Raw genomic sequence first — 17,280 nt, forward strand, 5'->3', positions numbered from 1 at the left:
TGCAGCTATCCCTTTTGAGAAGTCTGGCTACAGGGCAAGGCAGGAAACAGGGCAACAGCCAGAAAAGCACTTGAGGTGAAAAGAGGTTTGGGGTATATATTGTTTTTTAGGTTGGTAGATACTATGAACAATTAATGGTACTACATAAATGAATGAAGTCCTTGAAAAGTCATTTATAATCTTTAAAAGGAAACAGTAAGATATTTACTATTATCTATGATAATTAAGTCTCTATTATTTTGAGCTAAGAATTTATTCTATTTGGTTTAATTTACATTGATACACAGAACAGTCACTAAACGATATTTATAATAAACACACATGAGCTATTAGATGCAATAATGAAATATTATTTTTCTGGGGAAAAAAAAGAACTGTTGAAATTGGAATAAAGCTCATATATACGTATCAGAAATTTATTACAATACACAGATGGGAGGTAAGGGGGGCTATCACCAGGTAAGTTCAAATAGGCAGATAACTGGCTCACTTAACATTTATCCCAACCTCCTTTTAGGGTACCTTCTTGTGATGCAATAGCTGGGCAGTTAAAAACTACATTTTCCAGTCCTTTTTGCAGCCAGAATTCTGGATATAATTTAGATTCTGCCAATCAGATGGATTTGGAAAGAATTAAAAACTAAGTTAAGCTGGCAGTCTTGCAGCACATGAAGTATCTTTTTGCTGGTGTAGATTGAACAGGCAGCACAGAACAACCTTGGAGCCAGTTACATCACTGGACTGAAGTGGCACGAGCCATGGAGCCATCAGTTGGAACAGTGGTATCCTGATTAAACCAGCGGCAGTTTCCTTAAGCAGGTTAATTCAGCAGTAATGCACTGAACCATTCGTAGAGCCAGCTCTTCAATCTATATATATAAAAGCCTAAGCGACTGTTCCACCATTCGACTAGTAGCTATGACGTGCACTGACCACCAGGGGGCAGACGCTCAATGCACAGGCATAGAAACATGAACAGACTGATGAATCTCAGAGAAAAGGGGGGCAGGAGGAGGGCAGGAAGAGATTAACCAAAGATCTTATAATCATACTAGAGGGGTCCATTGGCCTAGCCTGTGGGGATGGGGCCGAAGCCAGCAGTCCGACATCCCCTGAGGGGTCTTGGATTATGAGAAGGCCGAGGGCCCCCCCAGTACACAAATCCATGCGCTGGGCCTCTAGTAATTTTATAAGCACCTAATTCCCAGTATTAAATCAATTTCTTCTTAAAATAACTTTACTGCTTTATGTTATTTCTAGTTGGTCTGACTGATACATTAACTAACAACTCCAACTGGTGATAGTTCCCAAAACAAAAGAATAATTCATTCTATCACAACTAGCCTGATACCTCATAACCATATAATTTTCCAAGTAATACTAAATGAGAGGTAAGTGAAAGCTTAAAAGTAATATACACATTACCTTGGAGGTCAAGGAGGATTTCTTAAACAAGACAAACAGCATAACTATAAATTTAAAAATGTATAAATCTGGGTCCTGGCTGATTTTGCTCAGTGGTTAGAGTGTCAGCCTACGGACTGAAGGGTCACAGGTTTGATTCCTGGTCAAGGGCACATACCTCGGTTGCAGGTTTGATTCTTGGTCATGGTCAGGGCATGTGTAGGAGGCAACCAATTGAAATATCTCTCTCACATCGATTTCTCTCTCTCTATTTTCCTGTTCTCCCTCCTCTTCACTCTCTCTTTAAAGATCAATGGACAAAATATCCTCTGATAAAGATTTTAAAAATTGATAAATCTGACTATATTAAAATTGGAAGACAATGTAGAATAAAAAAGACACACCAGCTGAAACCGGTTTGGCTCTGTGGATAGAGCCTCGGCCTGTGGACTGAAAGGTCCCAGGTTTGATTCCGGTCAAAGACATGTACCTTCGTTGTGGGCACATCCCCAGTCAGGGGTGTGCAAGAGGCAGCTGGTCGATGTTTCTCTCTCATCGATGTTTCTAACTCTCTATCCCTTTCAATTCCTCTCTGTGTAAAATCAATAAAATATATTTTTTAAAAAAGACATACCAGAGATTGAGAAAAGGTATCTTCCACAAATATAACTAAAAAAAAAGATCAGCATCCAAAATATAAAAAGAACTTATAAACCCATTAAGAAAAAGATATACAACCCAATAGGTGTATGCATCAATGCTCTAAATCTGTGGCCAGCAAACTATGGCTCGCGAGCCACATGTGGCTCTTTGGCCCCTTGAGTGTGGCTCTTCCACAAAATACCACGGCCTGGGAGAGTCTATTTTGAAGAAGTGGCATTAGAAGAAGTTTAAGTTTAAAAAATTTGGCTCTCCAAAAAAAATTTCGATCATTGTACTGTTGATATTTGGCTCTGTTGACTAATGAGTTTGCCAACCACTGCCCTAAATAATCACTTCAGTAAAGAGGAGATCCAAAAAGCTAAAAACTTATAAAAGGACACCTTCAATGAAACCATACTTCATATTCATCAGTGACAAAAATAAAAAAGTCTGACAATGATAAGTGTTAGCATGAATGACAGACATCAAAATTCTAATACAAAGCCGGTGGGGAAAATAAATTGGTAACTATTGGTAAAGTTAAAGACATCTCCAGAAAAGTATGCTTATATGTATTAGGATCCATGTATAATAATAGTCATAGCATTATTTATAATTGGCAAAAGTTAGAAACAACTCCAATATCCATCAGCAACGTGTAGATATAAAAATGGAAGCATATTCCACATTTCTCATTATATCACTCCTCAGTTAACCAAATAATGTCAGGGCTTCAATCTCCCTCTCAACATTACCTTACCCAAATTCAGTCATTATATCCCATAAGAATCAACTCCCTAAATATTTCTGGAGCCTTCTTTCTTTCTCCATCTCTAATAACTCCTTAATCTGGGACTTTATCATTTATCACCCAGATAAATATAAGACCTCCCCTAAAAGTCTCATCCCCATTGCAAACTGGTGCACTACATGGTAGTAGGGCTGTCAATTTTAAAGCCGTATGATCATATAAATCCCTCCACCTGGATGACATACAAATAAAAGTAATGTTTACCATTTACTAGACACCAACTATGTGCCAGGCATTATCTCATTTATCCCTATAATGTTGCAAAGTGGGCCGAAACCGGTTTGGCTCAGTGGTAGAGCGTCGGTCTGTGGACTGAAAGGTCCCGGGTTCGATTCCGGTCAAGGGCATGTACCTTGGTCGTGGGCACATCCCCGGTAGGGGGTGTGCAAGAGGCAGCTGGTCGATGTTTCTCTCTCATCGACGTTTCAAGTTCTCTACCTCTCTCCCTTCCTCTCTGTAAAATATCAATAAAATATATATTTTAAAAAAATGTTGCAAAGTGGATGTTATTGTATCTGTTACAGATGAGGCAATCAAACCTCAGAAAGGAGTAACTTACCCAAATTCACACAACTAATAAATGAACAAGCCAAGACTCAATTTCAGGGCTTTGCAATGGAAAAGTCCTTGCTCTCAATCAATACATTATTCTGCCTAAATTCTTAAACATGGCGTATGTTAAGTTATTCATGATATAACCTTGGGCTATTCCCCAGGTCCCTCCTGCATCTCTGTCCCTCTGTTCCACTTAGCCAGAGCAGACATTACCACTCCATTCACTCCTTTTCCTTACTAATAACTTCTATTTTATTCAGGATGGCAATATGTTCCATCTAAAAACTATTTCTCCTGGCCTTCCTTGAAGCACAGTTCTGCTGAAAGAAATATAAGTGGAAAATTTGGGATGGTGTTTCTGGGAAAGCTCTTTAAAAGAGGTTGTATGTACATATGCATAACCCATGGACACAGACAACAGTGTGGGGAAGGCCTGAGGTGGGGAATGAGCCCGAAACCTAGGAATGTACCTCCACTGGGAATTAGGTGCACGAAAAGATACATAACCAACTTAGCTGAACTGACCAGATTGATCTTTATTGCAGTGCTATTTTCTATCCAAATGACTGTAATAAAATGGAAAAATGTTTTGTGAAAGCCAATTCTCAAAGGCCCCTACATGTTATTGGTGGGTATACCAAGACTGCAATGCCTTGACCACTCTTTAACCAAGCCATTTCTCAGCATTGCATTTGCAATGGTCAACCTTGAAGGGTGAGGTAACATCTCCTTTCAGACAAAGGGTTTGTTTTCTTTCACTAAAACCAAAAGTTGAGTCCCCAAGCTCAGTATTCCTAAACTGTGACACAAACCCATTGCACACATAAGATCCAAGTGGGCTGCTCTGTATCACCCCCATGGGACTTGGGAGGCATGGGAAACCAATGCCAGCATGATGCTCATGCTATTTGCTGTGGCATCCTATCTATATAATAAAGAGTTAATATGCTAATTAGACAGGACGGCAGAACTATCTTCCGGAATGACCTCCTGAACTGACCAGTAGGTAGGAGGTTGGGCCGATGGGCCACAAGGCAGCTGGGGCTGCAAAGGCCTACTTTTGCATCAGGCCTCTAGTAAATAATAAAATCTCTGACCTAGGAGATCATGTTTTCTACCACATCCATACAGGAAGAGGCTAACTTGTAAGAAGGTATAATCTTCAATCCTCACAAAGTATTGGTTCAACAGAAATTTATCATTCCAAGTTTGAAAGCAGGTTTGAATCACATCCTTTGTAACTCAGTGGAATTCCTATAAGAGATAGGTCAATTAAAATAATTTAAAACAACAGAATGTCCTCTAAGGGGCCATTAAAGAACTGTTGAAATTTTGACATTTTGAGATGAAAATTCTGTTTGTTGTCTTTATACATCAAAAATTTTTGAGGAAATTCAAAAGTTGTTTAAGATAAAGAGGCCAGGTATATTATTACTCTATGATTTCATTTTAAAGAGGAGAGAGTTATCAGACAATGCATAGGCCAAAAATATTTTATCAAACAAAACAGGAAAATGTAACAAATTGAATTAAGAAAATTAGGTGTTGGAAGTTAATACTACGCTTTATTTCAAACATAAACTACAACCCTATGAAAGTTAAAAAACTAAATATTTTCCTAAAAAGTGAAAAAAACATAGGATGTACTCAAGGTATTGGGTTAATAGGTGATATATTCCTGAACATAGAAATAAACTCTAATTCCAATGAAAGTACCAACATAAAAACCCTACAACCTTTTAAGTTGGCAAATAAATAATAGGATGTATTCTTTTCTACACAAAGAAGTTTCTAATGCTACCCAACAACTTAGTACCCCTCCTCTTTCTGAAATTCCCAATTATCCGTAAAACGGTGCACTAATTTGACTAATCAGAATCACAATCTATTCAAGTGTCACTAATTCAGAAAATAAGTGAGAAATAGCTGACAGCACTGTCCAGAAAACTCAAGGCTCTGTATTCAAATATATTATGGGAACCATCAACATAAAAAAAGTGTATTTCACCCTAACCGGTTTGGCTCAGTAAATAGAGTGTTGGCCTGCAGACTCAAAGGTCCCAGGTTCAATTCCAGTCAGGGGCATGTTCCTTGGTTGCAGGCACATCCCCAGTAGGGGTTGTGCAGGAGGCAGCTGATTGATGTTTCTCTCTCATTGATGTTTCTAACTTTCTATCCCTCTCCCTTCCTCTCTGTAAAAAAATCAATATATATATTTTTTAAAAGGACATTTCTATAGAAATACCATATATATTAAAGACTAATTCAGAATAGTTTTAAGAAGAAGAAAAGAAAAAGAAAGTACAACTCTCAAATTATTTAGAGAAAGTAACTTGAGGTAAAATGCCAATTGTGGTATCACCTTTTGAACACAGCATATCATAAAGGCAATCATCATTTACATATAGCTATCATTTTGCATATAAGGTAAGTATGGATGAAGTCATTAAATATTAACCAAGCTTTTACAGGGTGCAGGAGAACAGGGATTTCATTTATTTACTTTTTTAATGCAATACTATTTTATTTTAGTTATTTTATAATTATGAAGAAAATTACTTTGATAAAACAATGACAAAATGATATCCTTCTTGTTATTGTTCCATTGATTTAAAAATAAACAAATATTTATTTGGCAAATTGCTAGGGTATTTTGTTAGCAAACATTCCATATTTATGCATTTCACTTACCCAAAATTACAAATCTAATATTGAAAAAGTGAAATACTATTTAGTTTTACTGCTTATGAAATAATCTATAAGATTAAAAAATATTTAAGATTAAAACAGTTCCTATTGATAAAGAAGTGACTTACTCAAGTTTAGGTGTTTTTAAAAAAAGATGTATTCTACTAAACATGTGCTTGGGCAAGAAGTATTTTGGGAGTTAATTAAAAGTACCTCCTATGGGGAAGGTGAAGGTGGGTGGGTGGATGAGAAGAGATCAACCAAAGAATTTGTACGCACATATGCATAACCCATGAACATAGACAACAAACAGGATGGTGAAGGCTAGGGGAGAAGAAGTAAGGGTGGGCTAGAAGGAGTTAATGGGGAGAAAAGGGAACATGTGTAATACCTTCAACAATAAAGATTTTAAAAATAAAAGTAACTCCTATGTAATTAATTAAAATTAAGGGTATTTTCACTTCTGAAATAAAGCTCTCTTTTTAGCAATATAAACTATGTTCATGTTTAAGAGAAACGTGCCATGCTCTAAACTTTAAAAACATTTTCCATTCAGTAAATGATCTGCCTTTATTTAGTGTACACTAGTGAACTGAGATAGAGTTTGGTAAAAGTCATTTCAAGAAGCAAATTTAGGGCAAAGTGTTCACAGCATTGGTACCTACTCTGATCACCAAGGACTCATTAGTATTTCTTCACTACCTTAATGACCTATTGTTTTAAAAAGACTTTGCATGTATTAATTTATTAATTGAAATGGTGACAGCAACATGAAATTTACAAAGAGAGCTTCTAATAAGCATGAAACGCTTGTAATAAACAGTGCTATGGAATTTCAGAAAAAGCAGACACTAGATATTAAACCTTACAGTTCAATGGAGACATTGAGAATAAAACACTAGGAACACAAATTAATAAAAGGATGGCATTCTAAAATTGAGTCAATAAGGATATTCACCACATGGGTTGATTGCAGAGCTAAGTGAAGCAGCTCCAGTGGAAAGGCCGCCTTTAGAGACCGATGAAGCCACAGAAGGTATAGAAGATGAAGTTGGTACAGTAGAGGAGGCTGTTGAGGATGGTAACCGTTCGCCAGACTCCATATCTATGAGAAGGAGAATTCTCAGTTTTAGATAGAATTAGTCAAAAGTGTTAAACATACTTAAAATAAGTCAAACATTTAGGCATAGTTTGTAAAGATATGAAGTCTAGAACCTGTTCTTCAGAAAGATAAAATATAGAATAAATAAAACCAATATAATTAAATCTAAAATTATTTCAAAATAAAAAGTTAAGAAGAAAACAAAAACATTAGGTCTGGCACATAAAAAACACTCAAAAAATATATACATAAACCTAACCATGAAAGAAATGAATATACAGATTACATTTGATAAGAGACATCATCTGGGTTCCAAGGCTGTGTCTGTAGCTTATTAGCTATGACCATGAATAAACTATGTAACTTCAGTGAACCTTCCATTTCTTCACGAGGACTATGAAGATGTAGTTGGAAGGATTAAATGAGATAATGCAGATAAAGTGCTGAGTACCTAGCATTCAATAACTGTCAGCTTTTGTCTTTATTAAGTGAATAACTGTGTATATAATGAGCCATGTGCATGTGAGGCAGTAAAATAAAAAACCTTAAGGTATTTTTAGATTATTGCTTTCAAGTAAGTATTTCAGTCATATCTATTTATAGATTATGTATATGCTTGGAATGTTGTCATATTTTTTAGCCAGATACATTTTGTGTTAAGAATTAAAAATAAATGCCTTACAATTGTATAAGTACTAATGGTAGTGTGTTTTTATGTGAATTTTTCAAAATAAGCTGGAACATACATATAAATAAAACATCAGTACATTAATTTTCAGTTGAAAAACATAATTACTCTAGGGTCAAATGAGTTATTATTCATTATTGAAGCATATACTACATAAAAATTGGTAAAAATCCATTTATTCAGATTAAGAAAAATGTGTTCATTAAATAAAAGCAGTTCGGGTACCCCAGAACCATTACTTCCCAGATTTCTGTTATGGTCAGAGCATCCAGATCTGATACTTGAACTCCTGTAATAGCCTCTAATTCTGAGGCTGTGTGCTAAGAAAACCACTTTCATCTAAGGTTCCAAATTACCACTAACCAACAGGCTCTTTTTGGCCAAAAATAGCCCATATATCAAAAAGTCAAAATGTAATAACATAACTCCCCCACCCACAACACATTTATCTAAGGAACAATATCAACTAGTAGGTACATCTTTTAGTTTAGGACATTTATTCTCCTATATAATAAAAGCCTAATATGCTAAGTGTCTGATCATCCAGTTAGCCATTAAATCAATCAAAACATAATATGCTAATGATATGCCAAGGCCCCTCAACTGCTTGCTATGACATGCACTGACCACCAGGGGACAGATGCTCCAACTGGTAAGGTTAGCTTGCTGCTATGGTCTGGCCAATTGGGACTGATAGATTGGACGGACATGCCTTGGAGTCCCCCCACAGTCCCTCCTGGGCTGGCCAACCTCCTGCATCCCTCCCTGGCCCCACTGTGCACCAATGGGGTGCCTTGGCCTGGCCTATGCCCTCTCTCAATCCAGGACCCCTTGGAGGATGTCGGAGAGCTGGTTTCGGCCCAATCCCACAGGCCAGGCTGAGGTACCCCACTGGTGCATGAATTCATGCACTAGGCCTCTAGTAAGAGTATATTTCCTAATGCATAATTTCAGAATGATTTATTTACAAAGTCAACCAGATAGGATAAAGATTACTACAACTAAAATTTAACATATATTACTACACTAAAAAAAATAAATCAGGCCGAAACCGGTTTGGCTCAGTGGATAGAGCGTCGACCTGTGGACTGAAGGGTTCCAGGTTTGATTCCGGTCAAGGGCATGTACCTTGGTTGCGGGCACATCCCCAGTAGGGGGTGTGCAAGAGGCGACTGATCGATGACACTCTCTCATCGATATTTCTGACTCTCTACCACTCTCTCTTCCTCTCTGTAAAAAGTCAATAAAATATATATTTAAATAAATAAATAAATAAATAAATAAATAAAATAAATCAGTTGATAGGAGTAAGAAAAAATCATTTAGAAGATGATGGAGTATAAATGATTCGATTCATTATTGACCTTTCCCAAGTTCTAAAGCACTAGCTCACAGCCAGGGATTACTTTCCACTAGGTAACATGGGACAATGTCTGGCGACATATTTGATTACTAAACGGGACAGGGTGCTATGGCATTGTGCAGATAAGAACCAGGGATGCTGCTAGGCTGCTAAACCTCTTAAAATGCACAGGACCCCCGCCCCAAAACTACCTGGTCCAAAATGTTAGTAGCACTAAGGTTGAAAAAATTAGATCCAAAGTATCAAAAACTACAATCTTTGGAATTCAGTTAACCAAAACTTTGTTAAATAGTAACTCTATATAATTAGAATAATGAAATAATTCAATAATTCAAGCTGATTTATTACCACTGCAATAAATGAAAAAATTATATTCAACTTCTCTTTTATGTCAGCATGCCTGTAGTCTATTGCTTTACATTTTGCCCTAATTGTCTAAACCTGATAATGCATGATATACAATGAATACATATTGTAACTGTCACTCAGGCCAGGTAACATCAATTTACTGCATTTTACTAAGGTGATATTTACCTATAACAATTCTGAGAACAGACAAAAATCACAATTACCACAATGCATAATTTCTGTTTCACAACTGTTTCACTGCCTGATGATTTTCTAGAGGCCAATAAGATTCAATGATCAGTTGCTAATGATAATACTGTTCAAATTCATTCATATCAAATGTTTTTTGTGTGTAATCATAGAGTTTATGGACACTGACATCTGCTATATGTAAACCTGAACAGGTGCAAATAAAGAAGGGCAAGGCACTCTGGCTAAGAAATACAAACATGGTCAACTGCCGGATGTTTCAATTGCATGATTCCTTCACTATTGAGAAAATAGGAGCCATAGAATAGAATGAAGATTCAGAAGGAAACATTAAATTAGACTTAAGAGATTTCTCCTGGAAGAGGTTTCCTTTTTTGTGTGTTAATCCATGCTAGAGGATATTTATTCCTTTGATTTTTAGAGAGAGGAAGGAAGGAAGGAGGGGGAGAGAGGAGAAAGAGAAACATCAACGTGAGAGAGCCCGACATCAATCAGTTGCCTCCCACACCCACCCCAACCTGGGTGAGGAACCTCCAACCCTGGTGTGTGCCCTTGACCAGAATTGAACCTGGAACCCTTTGGTTCTCAGGCCAAAGCTCTGACTGCTGAGCAACACTGGCTAGGGCCTGGAAGAAGTTTTCTTAAAGAATCTCTTTATCTTTGTTAACAATACCCAAAGTTCTCTGTGATAGTTCAAAGCACACAAGTAGAGTTCGTGAACCCTTACTTGCTTTGAAATAATTTTTAAATGGTGACAGTTTTCGTGAGATCAAAATTCCATCCTTCATCCCCATCCAGGAGAAAGGAAGGTCTGTGTGTACTGTGCTTTACTCAAGCTTCCTCACAGACCATCTAACTTGCCAGTTAGGACTTCTTGCCATTGAGGCAATCCTTGACCTTCAACAGTGGTGCACATTATCCTGCTCCTGAGGTCAAAGCTGTCTGGACTAGACATGACCCAAGGAGACAATGGCTGGCCAGAAACCTAGGACATGTATTCACTGTCTCTAAAAGATGCTATAATCTAATAAAATTCTCTCTGACATAGACATGTTAACTAATAGAAACAGGGGAACTTGGTGCTGAGTGGGAGATCATAAAGTTTGTGGTCCTAAGAATATGGAAACTAAGAAAGAGTGGGTTGGAAAAAAAATGTTGGAAGACCAAATGTACAGAAAAGCTGGTGGTCCTGTCAGAAGATGAAAGCATGACCAATCTCAGGTTCTTTTCCTAAACATGCCTTTTTTTGTGTATACGTATATATTGTTTTACTTTGCAAAAGTACTTCTGCAAAGTAAAACAATATATACACACCTCCTGGTGTGCAGGAGGCAGCCAATCAGTGATTCTCATCATTGATCTCTCCCGCTCTGAAATCAAGAATCACTGATTGGCTGCCTCCTGCACACCCCACTGGGGATCCAGTCTGCAACCCAGGCATGTGCCCTGAACGTGAATGGAACCTGGACCTCTTGATTCATAGGTCGACACTCAACCACTGAGCCACACCAGTCGGGCGCCGTTTTCATATTCTCATATGCCCTGAGACTTCTCTCTATCCTTTCAAATATCAATCATTTTAATTGAGTTTTAAGGGGTATTGTTATTTGCAAATGAAACAGAATTGCCAACAAACTCCCTAACAAATGTCAAGTTTAATCTCATCTTTGTTCATGTTTACACCACTGATCCATATTCTGCTTTTCCTTTTCAACAATGCAAATATGTGCCCCAGAGTCACTGTATCCATAAAGTTGTATCTGACTAATATTAGGCCACAACTTCCCACCTTTGAACTACAGAGCATTTTAGCTTCTACCCAGAAAGCTGCTAATTACATTGGCTTTTTAGTGCTCTGTATTTGAATTCACTGTATTATTCAGCACATAGCCAACTTGTCAGTTGAGTCTTTGTTTCTGAATCAGAAAAAAGGGGTTAATTACAGGTACTTGAAAGAGCCATTGTAAAAAGAGTGCCTTGTACACTTCCTGCTGGCGTTTATGTGTTTATATGGTTGGCCAGAATTCGGAGAAAATATCTTTCATTTCTTCAAACTTGATATACAAGAGTGTGGGAAAAGAGCTCATTGAAATTGAACAAAGTTTCTTTCTTAAGGCAAATGTGAGCAAATGTTAAGTTAAAAATGTCAAGGGTGCCCTGACCAGTTTTGCTCAGTAGATAGAGCATCGGGCCATGGACTGAAAGGTCCTGGTCAGGGCACACGCCTGGGTTGATTCCTGGTCAGGGCACACGCCTGGGTTGATTCCTGGTCAGGGCACACGCCTGGGTTGCAGGCTCAATCCCCAGTAGGGGGCATGCAGGAGACAGCTGATTGATGTCTCTCTCTCTCATTGATGTTTCTAATTCTCTATCCCTCTCCCTTCTTCTCTGTAAAAAAATCAATTAAAAATGAGCATTTTGACTTCCAATCAGATTTCTTTCACAGGTAAAATTGCAACAGATATACAAGAAGTACAGTAGGCTATCCTGTCAACCTGACTTTCATTGGTGTGGTCATTAGTTTCACTATAGATAACAGTATATAACAATGACCATTTTAGTTTAGTTTTTAGATAACCACAATAGTAAAATTGTTTTTCCTGAGATATTAACATAATTTTATAACTTCCATTACTCAAAAATTTAATTTTATTCAGATTATACCTTTTTTATTTTTAAGTAATTAGGAACCAAGTTTTCTCCTTTATGACACTGACAATCTCCAAAAATTCTCCAATAGTTACGAAAATGCCCTCTACCAGTCTCTTCATTATAAAATTTAGTCAAATTATTTATTAATATCCTTTCAAATATGTCTCTTCTACTTTCCTCTTAATTTATTATTTTCCGAATTGCATATAATTTGTCCATTTCTTGTTGTACTGACAGGCCAAACACTAATATAATACTACTATGTTTTACTGGATGATCCAATGCCCTTCAGATAGCTGCTCAGAGAGAATTTAGCTGCCTAACTTCATAATACAAATCCCTAAGTTCAAATCCCAAATGTGTCTTAATATGACTTGGGCTAAATACAGGAAAACAATTAACAGTTAAATACAGTGATATAGCCTGGCTGGTGTGGCTCAGTGGTTGAGCATTGACCGATGAACCAGGAGGTCATAGTTTGATTCCCAGTCGGCACAAGCCCAGTTGCAGGACCAATCCCGAGTAGGGGGCATGGAGGGAGCAGCTGGTCAATGGTTCTCTCTCATCATTGATATTTCTAGCTCTCTCTCCCTCTCCCTTTCTCTCTGAAATCAATAAAAATACATATATGTAAATATATAGTGACATAATGAATACAACTATGAGACAGTTTAGTTGTGTTCAAGTACCAACACAATAGTAAAATCATCCTAAAAATGAGCATTGAGATGATAAAGAAAATTTTAATATTCTTTATAGTTTACTGATTATTAAAATAATACATGTAGTCTGATAATAGAGACATGAACACCTACTAGAACTATAAAACTGTCTACACTTAAAATGCTCAACTAAATATTCTACTTCAAATATTCCAAAATTGAGAATATTTGGGTTCCTCAAAAAGCTAGACAAAGCATTACCATATGACCCCGTAAATCTCCTGAGCATGGAGAAATGAAAGCATATATCCACAATAAAACTTGTATACAAATGTGAAAATAATTTAAATGATTCTGAGCTAACAAACAGATAAATAGAATGTGGTATATCCATACAATGAAATATTATTTGGCAATAAAAAGAAATGAAGCATTGATTCATGCTCCAACATTGAAAAATCTTGAAAACATTATGCTAAATGAAAGGAATCTGTCACAAATGATCATATGTTGCATGATTCCATTTATATGAAAAGTCCAGAAAAGGCAAACCTATAGAGACAGAAAGTAGATTAGTGGTTGCCTTTGGCTGTAGGAAGGTAGGAGAAAAATGGGGAGTGACTACTAATGGGTTCTGGGGATTTAAGGAGGATTAGGAAAATGTTTAATTGATTGTGATAATGGTTGCACAACTCTAATACACTAAAAACTGAATTGTATACTTTAAGTGGGTGAACTGTATGGTATATGAATTATGTGTTTATAAAGCTGTTATATGTATCAAAAAATATTTAGATCTTGTGTTGGTAAAATGTATTTAATTTAATCCATTCTCTATTGAAATTTTAAAGTCAGTATTCTCATTTCTAGCCTCCAAATCCATGACTAAATGTAAAATGTCCCTAGTATCTTTCATGTGTTCTTATCAAACTCTCTCTCTCAGGAACTCAAATATATATACTAATACACTCATACACACACACACATACACACACACACACACACACACACACGTTAAACCTGCTAAAGCAATATTAAATCAGTTTGGGAACTAACAGGTTTATCAAACATTATAAATTCCTAAGTACTTACCAGACCTGTCCCACAACTCCATTCCAATTATAATAGAGGGATTTAACAGAGATAAATAAGCCTGAGATTGTAAACCACACCATGTATTTACTTTTTTCTGCTGGCTCTGCATTTTAAAATATCTTTTCTCTATTTGTACCATCATCTTAGTACAATCCTACATCAGTTCTTACTGCAAATACTGCAATGGCCTTTTAAGGGGTCTCTCAGCTTCTCTTTTTCTCTGATCCTCCACAAAGCCACAGTAATCCTATTTTCGAAAACAGTAACCTTTTATATAAAAGTCTGACCCTGCCACTCTCCTACTTAAATCTTTCAGAATCTCTACATCATATGTATGGCAAAATCCCAGGCCCTCTGTTTGGCAAAGTAAGTTCTTCTTGCTCAAACCGGTTTGGCTCAGTGGATAGAGCTTTGGCCTGCGGACTAAAAGGTCCCGGGTTCGATTCAGGTCAAGAGCATGTACCTTGGGTTGCAGGCACATCCCCAATAGGGGGTGTGCAAGAGGCAGCTGATTGATGACTCTCTCTCATCGATGTTTCTCTCTATCTCTCTCCCTTCCTCTCTGTAAAAAATCAATAAAATATATTAAAAAAAAAAAAAGAAAAGAAAAAAGAAAGCTCTTCTTCATGAGGCCTATGCCTTCCTCATTGGTCTCAGTCTCTCCTCATACCGTAAGGGACTAAATGCTTGCCATTCCTCAAATATACTATAGTCTTCGCTGCATTCATGCCATGTATCTAATTCATGATGGTTCAATCTCCCTCAAATGTCCATCTCTTCTGACCTGCAAAATTTCTACACATATTCTAGGTCTCATCTCATGCATACCCTACTCTGGGAAACCATTGTGATTCCCAGAGGAATTCTTAGTTATTCCTTTCTTGTTGCACTTGTATATTTCTTAATTAAAGCACTTATAACATTGTACTATATAGTATAGCAAGTTTCTCTTTTCAAATCTAATGTTCTCCCACACTGTGAGATCCTTAAGAAACAAAGACAATTGCGTATTATCTTTAGAAGTTTACTAGTATAACCTAGCTAAAAGGCTTTGAATGAAAATGCATGATAATCATAAAAATTTATATGGAACTTGATAATTTGGGGGGAAAATTTACACATATGTTCTCATTTTACCCCAAGAACAAATTTTAAAGTAGGTAGGTCTAGTATTATTACTTTAATATCATAGATGAGGAATTCTGAGTTAATATCTAGCATCAATTGTCAGGTTTTTTTAAATGAAAAAAAAAAAGATTTAGGAAAACCTTTCCTTATATCTTACACATTTTTAATAAGAAATAAAAATAAGTAGGAATAGTTTATTTTCATAAATACACTTGTTAATAATTAAACAAATTGCCTATCAATTTTCAATTTCTGAAGTGGACAAATGTTGGCCAATGAGACCTACATAGTTCCTTTAATCTATCACTCCAAATCCAAAAACAAGTATGAAGGATCTGTAAGAGGATCACAGATTATCAATCACAATACTAATTTTGAAGTCACTCTTCTGTTTTTACTTGATTCTACTCTGGGTCTGCCACTTCCATCAACTTTTTATTCTTCCTCAGTTTTCTGACTTGATGGTTCCATTTATTTTATTGTGTAAAACCTTAGCTTCCCATAATTACTCTTTTGATATACTATACTAACTCCAGTGTTTCTGGCAGCTTTTTGGACACCTCTGTGTCCCCCATCCCCACATCCTTGTCAAAGTTGGTACAAAGTAGTCTTTATCCTGAATCCCAAGTCTTTTATAAATCCAAACACTGTACCATAATTGTAGGAAAAAGTTACTTTATCCTTCTACTGAAGCACTCCCACTTTGTTGTGAGTATGAATATTAACTTATTCAAATGATCCTCTTAGTCTTCTGTAATTTTGTACTTAGAAGAACACGTTTTTATCATTACTTATGTTTTCTTATACATCTAAAATACGGAATTTCTAATGGATGATTTTAAGTATTCTAAATAAATAGAAGAAACGTGTAATAATAAACAACCACATCTCATCTTTATTTCCCCAACTAAAAGAGCCAAATAACAAGGAAGAAAAGAGCACTGGGAATAAGAAGGCCTAGCTTCCATCTCTAGGTATGGTGCTAATTAATAGTACCTGGTACTAATTAATAACATCTTTAAATTGTGGTTTTCCCATATGCTTGGAACTCTACTTTCTACATCAGTAATATTCTTCTTTTAACATTCTCCTGCAAGTTTACGCCAGAATGCTCAAATATCATATCACATTGGCCTTTCCTGCCCATATTACTTAAAAATCACCACCACATCATCAAAACCATTTCTCCTTTAGATCATCTAAATTACTATATATTTATTTTTCTTATTTATTGTCTGACTCTCCCACAAGTCTGTTAAGTAAAATATCTATTTTGTTCACTACAGTATCTTCAGAATCCTAAAACAGTTCTGGCACAAAGAATGTACTCAATGAATATTTATTGAATGAATGAATACCCATTCAAGAGGATTAACAAGTTAATTCCAAAAAATCATCAACCTAAGAAAGTAAATCAGAAAATCTCTTCAAAAAGTGTCCACAAACTAGTCGAGTAAACAGAATAAAATGTCTCTACTTTGCTTTTTTTTCTAAATATACTATAAACTTGATAATTAATGCAAAGGCATCACTCTTTATTAGTACATTTATTTTATCATGCAATAAACCTGACTTATCAAGCACAGAGTACAGATTCTTTTATTGGCATTAAGACCTCTTCTAATTTGAACAGTCTGTTGAAACGTAAAGACTTAATTTGCCATTTAAGTCATCTATCTGTGCCATAAAATATTTTCCATATTTATACCAAACTTCCCAAATTCATCACAAGTGTAAAGAGTTAAAGTCTATTAGTTCATTAGTGTTAAGTAATTGTACTTAAAACATAGCTATGCCTTGGGGTTAGTTGAATCACACTTGGTTTACGAGTCTCATATTGAACACCTCTCTCAAAACATTTACCTAAATGAGATGACACTTAGCTTATATAGCAAGATAATTTTTATCTAAACATGTACTACTCTATACAAA

The 17,280-nt window shown here is 36.2% G+C and overlaps 1 protein-coding gene across 28 annotated transcripts in view; it reads right to left on the reverse strand.

Moving 5' to 3' along the window:
- BAZ2B (bromodomain adjacent to zinc finger domain 2B) overlaps window positions 1-17,280 on the reverse strand; it is a 217,844-nt gene that overhangs the window by 94,932 nt on the left and 105,632 nt on the right. For all 28 annotated transcript variants that reach the window (XM_084891495.1, XM_084891487.1, XM_084891484.1 and 25 more), the window contains exon 3: window positions 7,059-7,205. In XM_084891495.1, the coding sequence (XP_084747621.1) occupies window positions 7,059-7,203 (145 nt within the window). In that variant the 5' untranslated portion in view covers window positions 7,204-7,205. The remainder of the gene's footprint in view (window positions 1-7,058; window positions 7,206-17,280) is intronic.

Source organism: Pipistrellus hanaki (assembly GCF_964339955.1).
Source record: "Pipistrellus hanaki genome assembly, chromosome: 8".
In the NCBI taxonomy this organism is placed as follows: Eukaryota; Metazoa; Chordata; class Mammalia; order Chiroptera; family Vespertilionidae; genus Pipistrellus; species Pipistrellus hanaki.